The sequence below is a fragment of the Symsagittifera roscoffensis genome, chromosome 9 (genome assembly GCF_963678635.1).
Source record: "Symsagittifera roscoffensis chromosome 9, txSymRosc1.1, whole genome shotgun sequence".
NCBI lineage: Eukaryota > Metazoa > Xenacoelomorpha > Acoela > Convolutidae > Symsagittifera > Symsagittifera roscoffensis.
This window is the reverse complement of record NC_087070.1, coordinates 13,763,051-13,781,201: the sequence shown is the minus strand read 5'-3', so window position 1 is coordinate 13,781,201 and position 18,151 is coordinate 13,763,051. Positions and strand designations below refer to the sequence as shown.

At 36.4% G+C, this 18,151-nt stretch overlaps 1 protein-coding gene across 5 annotated transcripts in view; it reads right to left on the bottom strand.

The window, feature by feature from the left end:
* LOC134853921 (uncharacterized) overlaps positions 1-18,151 on the bottom strand; it is a 65,049-nt gene that overhangs the window by 19,908 nt on the left and 26,990 nt on the right. For all 5 annotated transcript variants that reach the window (XM_063869888.1, XM_063869890.1, XM_063869891.1 and 2 more), the window contains 5 exons: positions 17,696-18,058; positions 17,084-17,229; positions 16,363-16,524; positions 15,855-16,073; positions 9,941-10,115 (listed from right to left, as the gene is read on the bottom strand). In XM_063869888.1, coding sequence (XP_063725958.1) covers positions 9,941-10,115; positions 15,855-16,073; positions 16,363-16,524; positions 17,084-17,229; positions 17,696-18,058 — 1,065 coding nt within the window. The remainder of the gene's footprint in view (positions 1-9,940; positions 10,116-15,854; positions 16,074-16,362; positions 16,525-17,083; positions 17,230-17,695; positions 18,059-18,151) is intronic.

Sequence of the window (18,151 nt, the reverse complement as noted above, 5' to 3'; positions counted from 1 at the left end):
CTCGTTGAAATTTCGAAGAGTGAGTGGCAGAGTAACAAATATTCAGCAGGTCACAACAAAAGGAAAGGAGTACAATAAAAAGCAATGAGGCGTAGAAATAGCAACATGAGGACTTCAATTAGATATGAAAAGTACCAGCCGGTTGAAACTTCGAAGAGTGACTAGCAGAATAAGATACATTCAACAGATCAAAACAAAGGTAAATAATCACAAAATATGTAATGAGGCAAGAATTAGCAGCATGAGGGTTTCATTTGAATACAAAAACTATAGGCTGGTTGAAACTTCGAAGAGTGAGTGGCAGAATAACAAACATTCAACAGGTCACAAGAAAACGAAAGAAATACAAAAAAAGCAATAAGGCATATGAATGGCAGCGTGAGGGCTTCATTTGGATATGAAAAGAATCAGCCGGTTGAAACATGGAAGAGTGAGTGGCAAAATAACAATTATTCACCTGCTCAAAAAAAATCAAAGAAGTACAAAAGTATGCAAGAGGCATATAATTGGCAGCATGAGGGCTTCACTTGGATATGAAAAGTATCGGTCGGTTGAATTTTAGAAGAGTGAGTGGCAGAATAACAAAAATTCAACCGGTCAAATTAAAGGGAAAGAAGTAGAAAAATATGCAATAAGGCATTGAAATGGTAGCATGAGAGCTTCATTTGGATAAGAAAAGTATCGGCCGGTTGAAACTCTGAAGACTGACTGGCAGAATAAAAAACATTCAACAGGTCACAACAAAGGGAAAGAAGTAGCAAATAACAATAATGCAGAGAAATGACAGCCTGAGGGCTTCAATTGGATTTTAAAAATATAGGCTGGTTGAAGATTCGAAGAGTGAGTGGCAGAATAAGATACATTCAACAGGTCAAAACAAAGGGAAAGAAGTAGCAAATAAGCAATAATGCAAAGAAATGACAGCATGAGGGCTTCAATTGGATTTGAAAAATATAGGCTGGTTGAAACTTCGAAGAGTGAGTGGCAGAATAACAAACGTTCAACAGGTCACAACAAAAGGAAAGTAGTACAATATAAAGCAATATGGCATAGAAATAGCAACATGAGGGCTTCATTTTTATAAGAAAAGTATCAGCCGGTTGAAATTTCGAAGAGTGAGTAGCAGAATAATATACATTCAACAGATCAAAACAAAAGTAAAAAATCACAAAAAATATCTAATGAGGCATATAATTAGCAGCATGAGGGTTTCATTTGAATACAAAAAGTATAGGCTGGTTGAAACTTCGAAGAGTGAGTAGCAGAATAACAAACATTCAACAGGTCACAATAAAGGGAAAGAAGTAGAAAAGTATGCAATACGGCATAGTAATTCCAGCATGAGGGCTTCATTTGATTATGAAAACTATCAGCCGGTCAAAACTTCCAAGAGTGAGCGGCAGAATAACAATTATTTAACATGTCGAAACAAAGGGAAAGAAGTACCAAAATAAGCAATAATGCATATAAATGGCAGCCTGAGGACTTAATTTGGATATAAAAAATTTTGGCCGGTTGAATAATCATAATTGGAAGTGCTTCAAATTTCAATCCGATTCAAAAACTGGAGAGTTGACATCTGTTATCCCTTTTTGTTCCGACTTTCGTAACGAAAGTAATGGAATAACTGTGTTAGGGGTAGGTTCTTTTTCTTCAGCCAAATTTGGACTTTTTAACTAGCCATTTTTGACAATATTTTATTTGTCATTCAAAATTTATTGTTGTCCTGAGCCTAAATTTGAAAAGATATTTCACCTATGATGTTTTTTGGTAAAGTTATGGGGGTTTTAAAATTGTGAGTTTGGCCAATTTGGAACAATTAACGCGCGATATATTTCGCGCTATTAAAGCGTAAGCGGATGCTTAATCCGTCTTCTAAATCGTTCGTTGGTTCAAGAAAGCTTCTTTACCATAATTTCAGGTAATTGTTTATTGGAGCATAATCTATCATTTTGTTTTTTATGGCATGTGGGGGAATGATTTTCAAAAAAAAACTAAAATTAAAGAAAAAAGTTGTTTTTTTATTACACTTAAGTTGTTCAAGTTATTGCTGCTTCATAGACCTTATAAGTCAGTCGGAACATTCAGGGCTTCAGGATAATTTCAAAGTGTACAAATTTGAGTCGTACGAAACTAATACGACCAATTAGCTAGCCTCATTTCAATCTGGAACGATTTTGTTTTGCGGGATAATTCGCCACGCATGAAATAATTCATGTTACGCTTTCAGCATTATGAATAAAGTCTTTAAAGCGCACATAAATTAGTCCAGAACATGGCAAATTTGGCAATTTTCAAACCACCAGAATTTTACAAAAAGTGATCGGAGATGAAATATCTTTTTAGATTTGAACTCAGGAAGTTGATATCTTCAATGGAGTATAAAAAATTTTGTTGAAAACTATTATATCGGTCGGTGAAAATTGACTGAATAAAAAAAACCAGACCGAGCGTAAATATTCCGTTTTCTTCAAATGTCGGAACAAAATTACATTACTGAAAAAGTTACATTCGAAGTAGCAGAATTGTAAAAGTTCACAAATAAATAAAAAGTGAACCAAAACGGAAAAAGAGAGTGAAGAAATGGGCGAAGCGGCAACTGAAATACACCGCAACAAAAGACTAGAAAACTTTTTCAAAGTCAGGAGCAAGGAACAGTAACGGCATTTGGGAAGGGGGTTTTCATTAATCGCCATTGATGATGACTGAAAAGAAAACTGCATCAATATTTCTGGAAGCAATAAAGATATAGAGAAACAATATAGAAGCAATAAGAACCTTCGCAATAAGAACTCTTCGAATAAACAACTATTTCTCAAATACTATAAAATTTAGCTCCGACCATCTGCAAAGCTGTGTGGAACTCCTTACTTCCCATGAATGGCGTGAGAGCCTTTCGCGGTTGATAATAAGAAAGTCATTTTTTCTACTAGAGATGTTTTATACAACCAATGATTGAAGAGCAGATCCCCAATAGCCGTTGCCGGAAGTTAATGGAATCAGCAATTGAATTAGGTTATGCTCGCAACCAATGGTGCAAAACATAAGCAAACTAATTTTATAGCCATCAAGTTTGAGAATATCTAACCCAACATACTGATTGTTTCCCTCTGATAACAACCTTAGATTTGCATCGAATATTTTTTCATAGCGTTTGGACAAAGAATTCATCAGCCCAACCGTCATAACCGTCAAGAAGGATCAGACGGTGAAACTAACATTAGATTCCAAGAAAAATAATAATAATAATGAAAATTAAAACACAAAAATGAATATCAAATGCCCAATATCGAACTGTTGTAGGACAATATTGCACACAAATAATTAAGACGGAAGAAGAAAAGAAAACACTATTCTCGACACTATTGATCTACGTTACGCATATTCACAAACCCCGCTGGATATCGAAAGAAGAAATCAATGCAATTTCAGCTTGATGGGGGCAAAACAACAGGAACATACCAGTTCCAGACGGATTTTACTGCCTCACGGGTATGCCAACCGAATTTTGAAAAGCTATCGATCTTACACTCACTAACTGTGAAAACACGTTTGCCTACCTTGATGACATACTAATTGTGACGAAAGGGTCAAAAGATACGCACAAAGAGTTATTGTATTTGTTGCTAAGAAAATTCATACGTGTTGAGTGTTTCAATTGAGTGTTCAGCAGCATGAGTGTTTCAATTGAATACAAAAAGTATAGGGTGGTTGAAACCTTGAAGAGTGAGTGGAAGAATAACAAACATTCAACAGGTCACAAAAAAGGGAAAGAAGTAGAAAAATATGCAATACGGCATAGAAAAAGCAACATGAGGGCTTCATTTTGATACGAAAAGTATCAGCCGGTTGAAACTTCGAAGAGTGAGTAGCAGTATAAAATACATTTAACAGATAAAAACAAAGGTAAATAATCACAAAATATGTAATGAGTCATAGAATTAGCAGCATGAGTGTTTCAATTGAATACAAAAATTATAGGGTGGTTGAAACTTTGAAGAGTGAGTGGAAGAATAACAAACATTCAACAGGTCACAACAAAGGGAAAGAAGTAGAAAAATATGCAATACGGCATAGAAATTGCAGCATGAGGGCTTCATTTGATTATGAAAAGTATCGGCCGGTCGAAACTGCCAAGAGTGAGTGGCAGAATAACAAACATTCAACATGTCAAAACCTAGGGAAAGAAGTACCAAAATAAGCAATAATGCATAGAAATGGCAGCCTGAGGGCTTGATTTGGATATGAAAAACTTTGGCCGGTTGAATAATTATAAATGGAAGTGCTTCAAATTTCAATCAGATTCAAAAACCGGAGATTTGACATCTATTGTCCTTTTTTGTTCCGACTTTCGTAACGAAAGTAACGGAATAATTGTGTTAGGGGTGGGTTTTTTTCTTCAGACAAATTTCGCCTTTTTAACTAGCCATTTTTGACAATATTTTATTTATCATTCAAAATTTATTGATGTCCTACGCCTAAATTTGAAAAGATATTTCACCTGTGATCTTTTTTGGTAAAGTTATGATGGGGGTTTAAACATTGTGAGTTTGGCCAATTTGAAACATTTAACGCGCGACATATTTCGCGCTATTAAAGCGTAAGCGGAGAAATAATCCGTCTTGTAAATCGTTAGAAGTTGGTTCAAGGAAGCTTTTTAGCCATATTTTGTTTGTTAAGAGGAGCAAAACCTATCACTTGGTTTTTTATGGAATGATTTTCAAAAAAAAAACTAAAATGAAAGAAAAAGTTTTTTTTATTACGTTAAGTTGTTCAAGATATTGCTGCTTCATAGACTTTATAAGTCAGTCGGAACATTCAGGGCTTCAGGACAATTTCAAAGTGTAAAAATTTGAGTCGTAAGAAACTAATACGACCAATTAGCTAGCCTCATTTCAATCTGGAACGATATTTTTTGGTGCGGGATAATTTGCCACGCATAAAAAATTCGTGTTACGCTCTCAGCCTTATGAATAAAGTCTATAAAGCGCACAGAAATTAGTCCACAACATGGCAAATTTGGCAATTTTCAAACCCCCAGAATTTTACCAAAAAGTGATCGGAGGTAAAATATCTTTTTAGATTGGAATTCAAGAAGTTGATATCTAGGCAAAGATAGGCAAAGATGGAAGCGGCTGGTGGGAGCGAGGAGCCAAAGTCACGGCCAACAGTACAGGGAAGTCAAGAAGGAACTCTTCGAATAAACAACTATTTCTCAAATACTATAAAATTTTGCTCCGACCATCTGCAAAGCTGTGTGGAACTCCTTACTTCCCATGAATGGCGTGAGAGCCTTTCGCGGTTGATAATAAGAAAGTTATTTTTTCTACTAGAGATGTTTTATACAACCAATGATTGAAGCGCAGATCCCCAATAGCCGTTGCCGGAAGTTAATGGCATCAGCAATTGAATTAAGTTATGCTCGCAACCAATGGTGCAAAACATAAGCAAACTAATTTTATAGCCATCAAGTTTGAGAATATCTAACCCAACATACTGATTGTTTTCCTCTGATAACAACCTTAGATTTGCATCGAATATTTTTTCATAGCGTTTGGACAAAGAATTCATCAGCCCCACCGTCATAACCGTCAAGAAGGATCAGACGGTGAAACTAACATTAGATTCCAAGAAAAATAATAATAAACACATGAAAATTAAAACACAAAAATGAATATCAAATGCCCAATAATGAACTGTTGTAGGACAATATTGCACACAAATAATTAAGACGGAAGAAGAAAAGAAAACACTATTCTCGACACTTGATCTACGTTACGCATATTCACAAACCCCGCTGGATATCGAAAGAAGAAATCAATGCAATTTCAGCTTGATGGGGGCAAAGCAACAGGAACATACCAGTTCCAGACTGATTTTATTGCCTCACGGGTACGCCAGCCGAATTTTGAAAAGCTATTGATCTTACACTCACAAACTGTGAAACCACGTTTGCCCACCTTGATGACATACTAATTGTGACGAAAGGGTCAAAAGATACGCACAAAGAGTTATGATATTAGTTGCTAAGAAAATTAAATAAAGAAAGCTTAGCATTTTTGTTATATAAATGCAAAATCGCTTGTGAACAAGTCGAGTGGCTTGGCTGCAAAATAAGTAGCGAAGGCACAATACCGCTAGCACAAAAAACCGAGGCAATACAAAAGCCCCTGCACCAAAAATAATTAAACAAATAAAAAGCTTCATGGGGTCTATACATCATCTCATAAGATACATACCCAACCTCGCAAAACAGCATCCACACTAAAACCATTGCAAAAAAAAACTCAGACAAACTTAAAACGTTGGATTGTAAGCCGGATCACACATCCGCATTCCATAAAATTTTAAAACTCGTATCTGAAATTACTGAAAATAATCACATCAACCAAAACTTCTAAACCCAAGTAATTTGTGACGCATCCATATTTGGGTTAGGAGCTGCCCTAAAACAAAACACTGACAAGGTTGGGTAGCATTTTCGTGCGAGTCAAGGTTCTTGAATTTCCTCGAAGAAAAATGTTCAGTAAACTAGTTTGACTTATTAGGAGTCGTATGGGCAATTGCACACTTGAAATAATACTTATACGGGAAAATTTTCACGGACTATCAAGCTTCAATCAGCGAACGATCAAAGACTAGCCAAAGCAGGCTCACTAGGTAGATCGATATTTTTAATTCCCTTTACTTTGACAACAAACATTTGGCAGTAACAAAAATGGGACTAATAGACTATATGTCGAGAAACCCGTTAGGATTAGCATAACCCTCAGTGAGTATGATGAGAAATTTGATGTGGCAACAATTGACTTGTTTATTTCCATTCTTGAGTTGATTGGCAGCGTCATACTAAACACTCTAGTCAATCAGAATCGAGCTCCAAATTGGCTGTTCAAAAAGCGCGCGGAAAATGAAAGGACTGCAACAACTCAATTGAGTTTTCAAGTGCATTCCAAACATTCCAAACCTATCGCATGCGGTCATTGAATTCAGAAAAAAAACGGTCAATTGACCAAATTCACTCTCAAAAAGCAGCAGAAAAATTTTTACAAAAACAAAAAAATTCAATAAATTTTATATCAACGCCTGAAATCAACGCTGAAATCACGAGACGACGCAACGACACTAAGGTCTACAAAGAGATTAATCCCTGATAGCGCAAGGCCGCGAGGGGGAGGCAGCTCCTCAAAACCACGCAACACAACTCCTCGAGGACGAAACCCTGAGGATGTGCGGAAAAAATAATCAGATTGAGAACAAAGTCTGTCTGACCGCCGTTGGCACAGGAAAAAAATGACGACCACATACGGTTGCTAGACGACCCATTCAATGACAACAATCCCGCCCTAAAATGTGCAAGACATCAGAAAAGTAATCCCAAACAAGAAAACCTTAAAATTTCCAAAAACTGTGTAATCTAGCAGTCCACCAACAACGTCAAAGAAAAAAAGATCACATAGAAGTTACCAATTCCTCGATAAAAATGACTACACCCCACCGGATCATTATCCCGGATGTTACATTTCCAATGGTAATTACAATGACAGGATCAACAGCCGGAAAACGAAGAAGACACAATCCGAGTCAAACAGAACGGAGTCAGAAACACAAACATCAACAAAGACAAACTCACCACACCACAACGACGTGCAATTACAAACAGAGCCAACAGTAGAAGTAACCGAACAATACGAGTATTGTGTCAGTAGAGTCGACCCACAAAATTTTTGCCCCGAAGAATCTTCGCCAAACGAGGCCCCGATGACAATGTGCGGTTCACAACTAGAGGCTAGCCGCGAACTCATTGTGGCAAGTGTGGTGGAAACGACGGACCGAGCAATAGCAACAGAAGCAGAAGAGATCACACCACTCTACCAGTAGAAGTTACAGAAAGTTATGGGAGTAACATATATAGCCTCGGCCACCCGCAAAGACAGAAACGCCAAACCAAGAAAATAATTTCGTTCAGAAACGGGACAGGGAATATTGAAACTTGCATATGGCGACTATTGGTACAACGTAAGAAACCGAATACACGTCAAGGACTACTGTCTACCTATAGATGACCGGTTCGTAATCTCACAGCAATTGCTTCAAACTATCCTGTAGCGCTTGCACCTAACCCATCCAGAAGCGGCGGCAATGCTCGACCTGTGCCAAAAAATCTCGTTCCCCCACTTACATTGCTCAATCGTCCATGTGGGCAGAATTGCAGCTAATGCACCGAACAAAGTCAAAATTTAAAAGCAGCAATAAGAAAACTGCAGTAATTCCAAATGGAACCGGTGGTTGAACTAATTTAGGAAATACAATTCGATTTTTCCGGGTCCCTCCTGGACGAATTAAAGACACTTAAAAACACTTTAGCAAAAGTAGTCTCAAATTAACGGCAGATATAGCAAAAAAAAAATATGGAAAGCTACATCTCGAATAATGGGGTACCCAGAAAGCTAGGGTGTGGTCAAACTCAAACGTTTAGAGCTAAAAAGTTTCAACTCTTCTGTAAATCTAACAACAAACTTCTTTTTGCTCCGGTGGATGATCACTGATCCATTACAGATCCGTAAGGGTTGTAGAGTGTCTGATTCAAACACTAACACGAAGGTTGTGGGTTATGAGCATAGACGAAAATAACTCCCCATATAAGTTAGCTTCAGACGTCGCCGAAATATATTTTTTTTAAATAACAACACCGCACTATGGTCCGGAAGCCCAACACTTCATTATCCAACATAACAACAATTAGTTCAGCAAATACCTTAGCTGGGAAAGCGCAAAACACGCTGATTTAGATCAAAAAAATCTGATGCATCCTCCTCTACAGCCGGAAATCAAGCACGACGTTCAACGATGGTCTGAAAATGAAGTGAAGTTAACACTACGGTCCATAAAGAACCTTCCAGAAATATCAAATACGACCCTCAATGACGGAGAATCCTCCACAAAAAATAGCACAGGTGTGAGAACAAGGCATTCACTAGCTAAGATATAAAGGAACACAAACAAAAAGATGGAATCCAACATCAAAAAACATAAACAACAGGTAGCTAGAAAGACAGTCCATCTCGCAACAAAAGTTAGAGACCCTTAGACATTTGAGCAAGAGTACAAAAGGTAATCAATGGTAGAAAATTAACATATACACAGCACACAGCTTGGGTACAAACTAAGAAAAAATACCTCGCTTACTGAAAAACAACCCCAAAACCGAAAAAACCAAGCCCAAAAAAATATGGACCGTGCAGACCTTCACAGCTAAGTGATTATGTGGCAAACAAATCAGCTAGGAGAACAGATCCCTGCTTGCGTTTTTTAGACATCGAGCAACTAAACGTGCTACAGCACGAAATGTTCCATAAACTGCAGTTGATCCATAAACAGACAAGATGATCAAGGCACTCTTGCAAGAAGAGAAGAACTGTAGTTATCATTATGAAAAAGTGTCACCAGGAGACAATCGATTTGGATTGTTAGAGCAATTGACATCAGAGCACTGAATCAATCTAATAGTAAAATTTAATATCAATTTGAAACTCAAAACAAGAAGTGCACATCCTAAGTAAGACTTTATGTTTGTCATGGTGATATGAAACTCGATATCTTGCTTATCTGATAAACAGGTGCTCTGCATCAATTTTTTCCAGGGGTAATGTTCATCGTCAAAATTTGGTTAATATGGGTTTTTTGTAGTGATTTGGGAAAGCTCAGCAAATCAATTTGGACGACCTAAAAAAAAGGAATTTTTCTAAATATCCGCCCCTTCGAGCGAAAATGTCTTAGATCCGCCCCTGAATGAAGTTCTATTTTGATTTTTTTTCTCTTTTCTTTTTTCAACAAGAAATAGAGGTTTCATATTACTTTGCCAACTTCCAAACTTAGAATGTGATTTTTTAGAAAATGAGGGAAAACTTGAATCAAAAATATAAAAGGTTTGGCATACCAGGTATGATTTGGCGTATGATTTGAACTTGAGCAAGTTTGTCTGCTTGACCAGGCTTCCATTGAATTCAACGAGAGGAGATTGGGTGGTGTTGACGAACTGGTCACAGTTCTTGTAGAACCTCCTCTCTCGGAACCGCAGGTTGGCTATCAGTCCAGTGGATTCAGTTACGTTTCTAAACACACCTTGAGAGTGGTTTCTCAATCCTCATTTTTGTGGTTAAGACCACTTTTACGGGTTCCCTTTGTTCGATGGTGAAATCTATGTAAATTTGGATCAATTTTTTTCACTATTTTTACTGAATATGATGAGAATCTGAAGCAACCAATTAATGGGTTGAAAGTACTTGAGTTTGTGCGCGTCAAAATTGAGGCATGTCAGAGTGAAATGAAATGAACCGATGCTAGGCAGTTCTAGGGATCTCTTGAAAAAACCAAAGGACTAAAACCAAAAATTTTAGCGCTATGAGAAAGTCTTTGATAGTTCGACCAAATAATAGTGCTTTCTCGCTTTCTCAGCGGTCTCAAATGTTTACCCGAGAAAATAGTGTAAGATTCCTATCAAAACTGCAAAACTTACAACAACTTACAATATATACATTACAGTTTGACTTGGAATATGTCAAACAAGACTGCTCGTATCAGGGCGAAGCACTGGATGATCCGAATGCCTCTTAAAATCTATGGAATAGTGTTCACTTTTAGGGAAAAAATGATAAAATGTTCAACAAAAAGGGGGAAAAATGAAAACATTTTTTGATTTTTTTTTGAAAACCATCCCACCACACAATATGTTAAGTACAAATTGATATATTTTAGTTATTAAAGGCTAAGCAGCATGTCTCAATACATACAATTTGGACCAATTTCTAAGACTGCTTAAATCTCAGCTCACGCGTTACAAGCGCGATATATATCACCCCGGGTTGACCAAAACTTCTTATCATACAATTTTCATATATGAGAAACTTCTTGTCATACAATTTCATACAATTCCATACGTACAGAAAATTGTATGAAAACTCTATGATAAGCATTTTTCCATATATGAAAATTGTATGATAGGTGTTTTCCCATAAACCAAAAATTTTGATTTTTTCTTAATGAATTTAGTTTCTGAAAAATTTTCGGTTGTGTTTGCAACCGAACACAAGTGACAAAGACCTTGGTTACTCAAAACACCAAAGGTTGGACGGTCCTGCATTTACAATGCGTAGAAAACGACCTGAATTTGGCTGTCTTTCACAATTAATATAACAAAAGTAACAAACTTTTCTTTTTTGGCAAAATTTTTTAATGATGATTATTTCAAATTTGTGAATTTTCAAATTATCAGACATTGATCAAGGCATACATTAACACCCCATACAAAAGAAATAGGAATTTTCAGCGTTTTTGAAAAAAAAATTCAAGTGAAAAGAAAATAAAATCCAATTTTATCGTATCCAGGACTACGTTATGCACACAAAACATTAAATTTTGCATGCAAAAAATTTTTTTCGAAAAATGTTTGTTTGCGTACGAAATTCGATTTGCGGTTGAAAAAAAAACGTAAAATTTTTTGGGCCAAATTTGCAAAATTATTTTTGTGTCGCCATCAAAAAAATGCCAGTCATACAATTTCCATATATGGGAATTGTATGATAAGCATTTTTTTTCAAAAAACGAAAATCTCAGTTTTTTATCACCAGACTGTTTTATTAGAATCAAACAGCCACAGAAATAAGTTTATACCAGTTTTCAACCATTTTTAGAAATTGTATGAAAATTGTATGACAAGCATTTTTCCACACACTTGATGTATGGAATTGTATGATAAGCATTTTCGGTGTATGGAGGTCAACCCGGGACGCTTTATTTGTACAAATTGACCAAATTAGCATCGTTTAAAACCACATAACTTTACAAACAAGACTGCTCGTATGTTACCGCAAATACTGAATGGTCTGACTGAACTCGGTTGTCGATCAAGATGAAGTGTTTTGCCCTGTAAAATTGTTAAAAAATATTCAGACTAATGAGATAAGGTGATTTTGTTTGAAAATTTCTCGCCAAAAAACTATACAAAGTACAAAATGGTATGTTTTGGCATTTGTTACCTTCTAGGACGAGGAAATTGTTCGCCTCAATTTCATTTAGAAAGAGTTAATTAGCCGCCTACACTTTGATAGAACGAAATATATTGCGCGTTAACTATTCCAATTTGAATTATAATCTTTATATTATAATTGTTTAAGTCTCAAACTTAAATCATTAAAAATGTCTGAAAAATAAACATATAACTGTTACAACAACAGTAATTTTCAGATGATATAAGAAACTCTGACAAAAAATTCAGCTAAAATGTCGAAAATTGACTGAGTAAAAAACACCACAAGCATAGAAATTCCTCACTTTTTTCGTCGAAAGTCAAATCAAAAATGGTTACAACTAAAAATCTTTTTAAATTTGAGCTCAAGACAACAAAACTTTTCGGATGCTATAATAATAATCGTAATATATTACAAGGCTAAACTGTGCACTTGATAGGCGCACATTTTTGTGTCGCTATGTTCCTGGATTGCAGAGACAAGTCATTAAACCTGTCAAAATTTTGTCGGAACGATCAAAGAAAATGGCAGAACACAAGAACAATAAAGGGAGCGTCTTTGTTCCGGAATCCGCTTACAAATCACAAAGTACACAGTTTGGCCTCGTAATAATTGTGGTTTCTGCAATTCGTATAGGATCAATGAAACGCTATCCAGCCTGTCTAAGCATAGTCCGTTTCTCTGGTTTCCCCACGCTCCAGACTGAGAAATCTTGCTGAGCTAAACTCTTTTTTGCGCATCATAACCGTTTTTTTCCGTCTAGAACTTCTATGTGCTACCATTTTTGCAGCCGTATTTGGTCAGGCTGTGGCAGACTTGAAGCTAGAGGTCAAGTGAGAGCTCGTCCTCATACACTATCAATTCTATGACATGGGATCGTTTTCACGCTCTGACGATATGAAAAGATCCGTCAAAAAATGCTCAGTTGAAAAGTCGAAAAATGTCTTGAGAAAAAAACATCCCGATCACAAATATTCCGTCACTATATTCAAAAGTTGGAACAAAATTCAAAAAGAAGACTTATTTGGAAGAACTCGGAAAAGGGGCCAGTAGTATGAAAAAGATATGGGATAATTCCTTCAAAAATGTTTGATGGAGGCTGAGGAGCCCGTAACCATGCTACAGTCGCCACAATGTTATATCTAAAAGTCAATTCCATTTTAATATCTGGAGCGAGGAAACATTTTTTGAAGTTGTTCCAACTAGTGGATGTAAGGATGACTTGAACAATTCTTGGTCTTTTCAAGCATGGACAAACATGAACTCTCTGTCCTTTTGGTTGAAACCTTCAAAATTATATTCAATGCTTTTGAGTTAGAATGCAAGTGCTCTTGAAATAGATCTGTTCTGTAGAAGGCGTTACCTTCAAAATAAGTGGAAGGGGCTGCGGAAATGTTATCCTCGTGTACTTGTCAATAGTTTCGCATTAACATTTAAACCATTCATTTCAGCGACCAACCTTATTTTAAAAATGCAGCAGATAAATTTATCAGTTTTTCAATTTTGTGTTCTAAGTGACGGTCTTTCAGAAAGTAGTGAGAAAACTGTCCATATCAGAGCAAATTCCTGAATCTTAACAATTACTTTTCACGGGTACGATATATTTGTTTTGGATAAATATTATATTGAAAAATTGAACAAGGATAAAGTTCAGGAAAAACAAACTAAAAAAATTTTGCGTGCAAAGTGATATTTTGCATATACCAGATCTTATTAGGACCAATTAGATTGAGCTACCCTCAAATTTGGTGGGAATGAAATTTGGAATGAAAATTAGTAGCTGGAAACTAGAGATTTCGCTAACATTAGGGATTTTAAATGACCAAATTAGCTGTTTTTATAAGCCCCCTAGTTTTATAAAACTTCATTGAAAGTAAAACATTTTTTGATTTTAGTTCAAAGCATCAGTATCTTTCGGACTAATTTAAAAGTTAAAAATTAATTTTAAAAAAATTCAATTTTTCTATGAAAAAAACAAAGCCTGAACTTTAAGTCACTTTTTCAGGAATAGAAAAACTAAATTTTTTCTAATTGACTGGGGTAGCGATCCGCGATATTTGCACATTTCTAATTCCAGTGTATATTTCACTTTGCGCTTTTTTCTTAAAACAGTTTGTAACCTTTTTGCGACCAAACCAATACTCGTTTCTTGTCTTGGATAATGAAAGCTAATCAAATGCTCATTCCTAGACAAGAATAACCAGTTGCTTTACAGACAGCACAGAATGTTAAGACCACATTAAAAAAAAACGTTTTTTATTTTTTTTTCAAGGTTTCTTTTTGTGTCGTTGTTTGTATTTTTTGTGAATCTGATTAGAAAACTGTGCAAAAACTTAGGTAATTAGTGAAGAAGAAATTTTCGACAATAGCTGTCTAGGAAAGTATTAATAAACAACAAATCAAAAAAAAAGTTGGCGCAAACGATATTTTAATTTTTAATTAGGGGTCCAACTTTGATAGCTAAGTTTAACCCAATGATGTCCAACTTGTTCAATGCATTAGCTGGAGTAAAAGGTAATATTCAATTGTTAAAGCTTAATCAAAATCATAAAAAATTCTTCATCCTCAGTTAGACTTACAGATGAAGAATTCTTTTTACAAAAACGTCACTTGAGAGGGCGCCGTAAGACTAATTTAAGCGTTTTCAGGCGTCTCAGAGCGAGAATCAATTTTTTCTACTACACTTGTGGTTGGGGGAATGAAAACTTTGCGATGCGAGCCCAGCTTGATCACGAAAGAATAAAAGGGTAAAAGTCTTACTGTTTGACAGAAATTGCGGGCTTACCAGAATAATCCTAATAATAATCATAAAAAGAAAAAAATGTTGTCGAAAAACAGTGAAAGAGGCAATTACAGATTTGTTGTAGTTTAACTACAAAACAGCTTATTTATCATATCAATATTAACTCGAATATAGTTATCTAAGAAATGATGGTTGAAGTTGTTTAATTCCTGACTATAAAACTTTTTTTTATCATTTCTGCAAAATTCGGAAACAAAAGGAGCAAACGGTTGAAAAATACTTGCATTCCGGGGCAGCAATCGAGTGCTTTGATGCAAATTTTGAGTGCATTACGACAGCTCTCGTTTTATTTCTTTCAGTTTAAATTTTTGTTGCAGTTCTTTAGTATTTACTTTTTGCAAAGTTTCAGATTGGCTTTCACTCCATTTAATTTGCACAAAACATTTAGCAGTTCATCAGTATGAAATTCCATAATAGAGAAAATTTTATATTGTTGTGTTATATTTTTAATTGATCCGTTTTTTTTTTCGTTTTTTTTGTAACACATGGTTTTTATGAGACGTTTTAGTTTTTTAAAACTTAATTTGGTTTTAAACATTAGAATAGCCAATTCTACAATTTCGCCTTTTTGATAAAAACTGTTTAAGAATTGAATTGTTGTTTGCAAGAGATCGGCGTGAAGTGAATTTAGGCAACTAAATTTTTATCCAACAATAACTGAATTGAAATTAACCGAATTAAAAATTTTAAAATAGTCGCAAATTACAAGTTTCTCGAAAAACGCTTTTCGAAAATGGTGAAATCTTTCTGTTTTGGTAATTTTGTGTTAAGGTTGAGCTCACAGCATCAGCATTTTTAGCTGGTAAAAGTGTCCATTCAGAACAGTTCAAAATTCAAGTTTAAGTTTAAATGTCTGTCGAAAAAATTAGCCGCACCGAGCGCAGATATTTTGACACTTTTTTTGGAAATTCTGTTCAAAAAAGGTACATAGCTTGATTGTTTTTCAACTGAATATTTGTTCTGAAGCTTTATGAAAAACGTGTTTGTTCCTTTTTGAAACAAAACTGATTAAGAATACTGACTGTACTAGTTGAGTGAGTGCTTTGGGGACTATTCGGTCTGTGACGAGGAGTTCATCGGTGTCGATGATGAGGATGTGTTGGTACTTGAACATGTTGCGATGGAGGCAGTCGTTCAGCCCCACCAGCTGCAGAGACTGAGACTTCACCCACAACTGACTCTCAACGGAGAGGGGAGTGGAGGAGGGATAATCATCATCCGGGGAAAAGAAGGAGTGGTTTCTAGAACAGTGCACCCTGGATTCACTCACTTTCTGTTCCTCAGTTAGACTTACAGGCAATTACAGCCTACATATTTTATGGTTGTTTGAAGCAAAAGTATGTAAGTTTTCATTAAAAGGAGGGAGGTGAAAGAGTTCGAAGTGTTGAGACAAACTAAATCAGCTTTTGTGTTTAGCTTAAGCAATGAAGAAGAATCAGAGTTTCACCCGCGACTATAGGAGACAAAATAGACTTTTTCAGCTATTGAGTGATTGAGTGATTGTTTTTGTTCTGTTTCTCTTTCTCTTACCCCGAGGGTGTGGGTATGGTGATGGCCGGTTGGAGCTCCACCACTCCCATCTCCCTGTACAGCTGGACCAGACTGAGTGCCTCGGGGGCCATGGCAGCCCCCTCCTCCGTCGACACCCTCACGTGGAACTTCTCCACCCCCATGTACTTGTGGTACTCAAACCTAACCCCAAACCACAACTGTTTAAACATCACTTCACATTTGAATTCTGAGTGAAATATACATGGTAAGTTTTTTTTACCATATTGTCTAAGCGCTCTTACCAGCGGTGTATCTAGGATTTTTTGATTTTTTATTAGTTTTTTAAATATTTTTCAATAAGTTGACCCAATTGGTTTTCCAGGCCTCCAAAAATACTATAATCAAAGCATCAAGCGAAAACTTTTTGAAAAAACGACAGACCAAAAATGCTGTTTTTGACCATTTTTTGAAGTGTCGCCCACTAATTCGATTTTTTTGAGCACGCTCTCCTCTCAAAATAGCTTTGTATTGGCTCCAAAGGCTCCTTTGCAAAAAAGTAAGTTATCGCCGGCAGAAATTGGATGTAGTCAGATTGTCTCAAAGAAGGGACACTTTGGTTTTTGAGAAAATTAGATATTGACAACGCATTTATAATATTAATGAAAAAACACTTTGATATCCGTAGTCAAACGATAGCATGAGTCGGCAGCAAAATTTGTGATAATTTTAAAATAAAATCGCAATTGTAGAGTGAAGTTACCATTCGATGAGAGTGGACACTGATGTTGACTCCTGGCCCCTGATGTGGTACCAGTTGGACCCACAGAACCCAAGAGCCCTCTTCTCCCTCGGCCGGCTGATCTGCTCCACGGGAAGCACAGGCGACCTCTGCTTGTTCCACACAATCTAAAACATACAGTCGCTTCACAGTAATCAGGTGGCGCCATGCAGTTGGCCTTGAAAAGAAAGGTAGAAACCAGAAGAGTATGAACCAGGCATTCGTGAAATAAATTGTTTCAACCAAGTTGGCTATTCTTATTAACGATTGAGCTCAGCATAACAATAGTTGCATCTTCATTTTATTTTTCACCTGTTTGAGACGTCCAGCATCCTATAGTTTCAGTTTGCAGCAAACTATCCGTCAAAAAGTATGGAATCATTCTGAACATCTTTTACTAGGCAATCTCTTCAATGCAGCTCTAGTTTACTTTTTCACTTATTGAGAGTTAGGAAATTAGGCTGCGTTAAGAAAATTAGGTGGTCGGAACTGTCTTCGACTATATACTCTAGACGCTAAATATGAGGATCTCGTTTTGATATCCAGATTAGAGATGATGATTCGATAAAATAAGTGAAGTATCTTAAGAGTTACCTGAAAGTTTTCTACAGGTTGTGTAGTGTTAATTTCACATCTGAGAATAAATTCCCCGAAAATGGCACCCTTGTACTGGAACTTGTACATGATTCCCATTTTATGGACCAGTGCTTTCACATTCGTCTCATTCACGAGGCAAAACAGTTCCTGCAGTTGCGGCCGATCTGGGGATGAAATGTGGCTGACAGCAGAGTTCTCGACCAGCAGCAACGCCGTCACTCGAGTTCGGTCGGCCACCAGTCTCGTGTCGTGATATGCTCGGAACATGTGAATGATTAGAGGCTTGAAGTCTTTCGGCAAGCTTGGCTCGGATGGCGAGAGATCAAAAGTGATAAACTGGTCATTGGAGTCCACTGGACTCTAAATTGAGAAAAACATTCTGATTCAGGGGGTATTTATGCAGGGGACGCCCCCTTTCAGGGAACCGACCCCTGAGCACTCACGATAGTATGT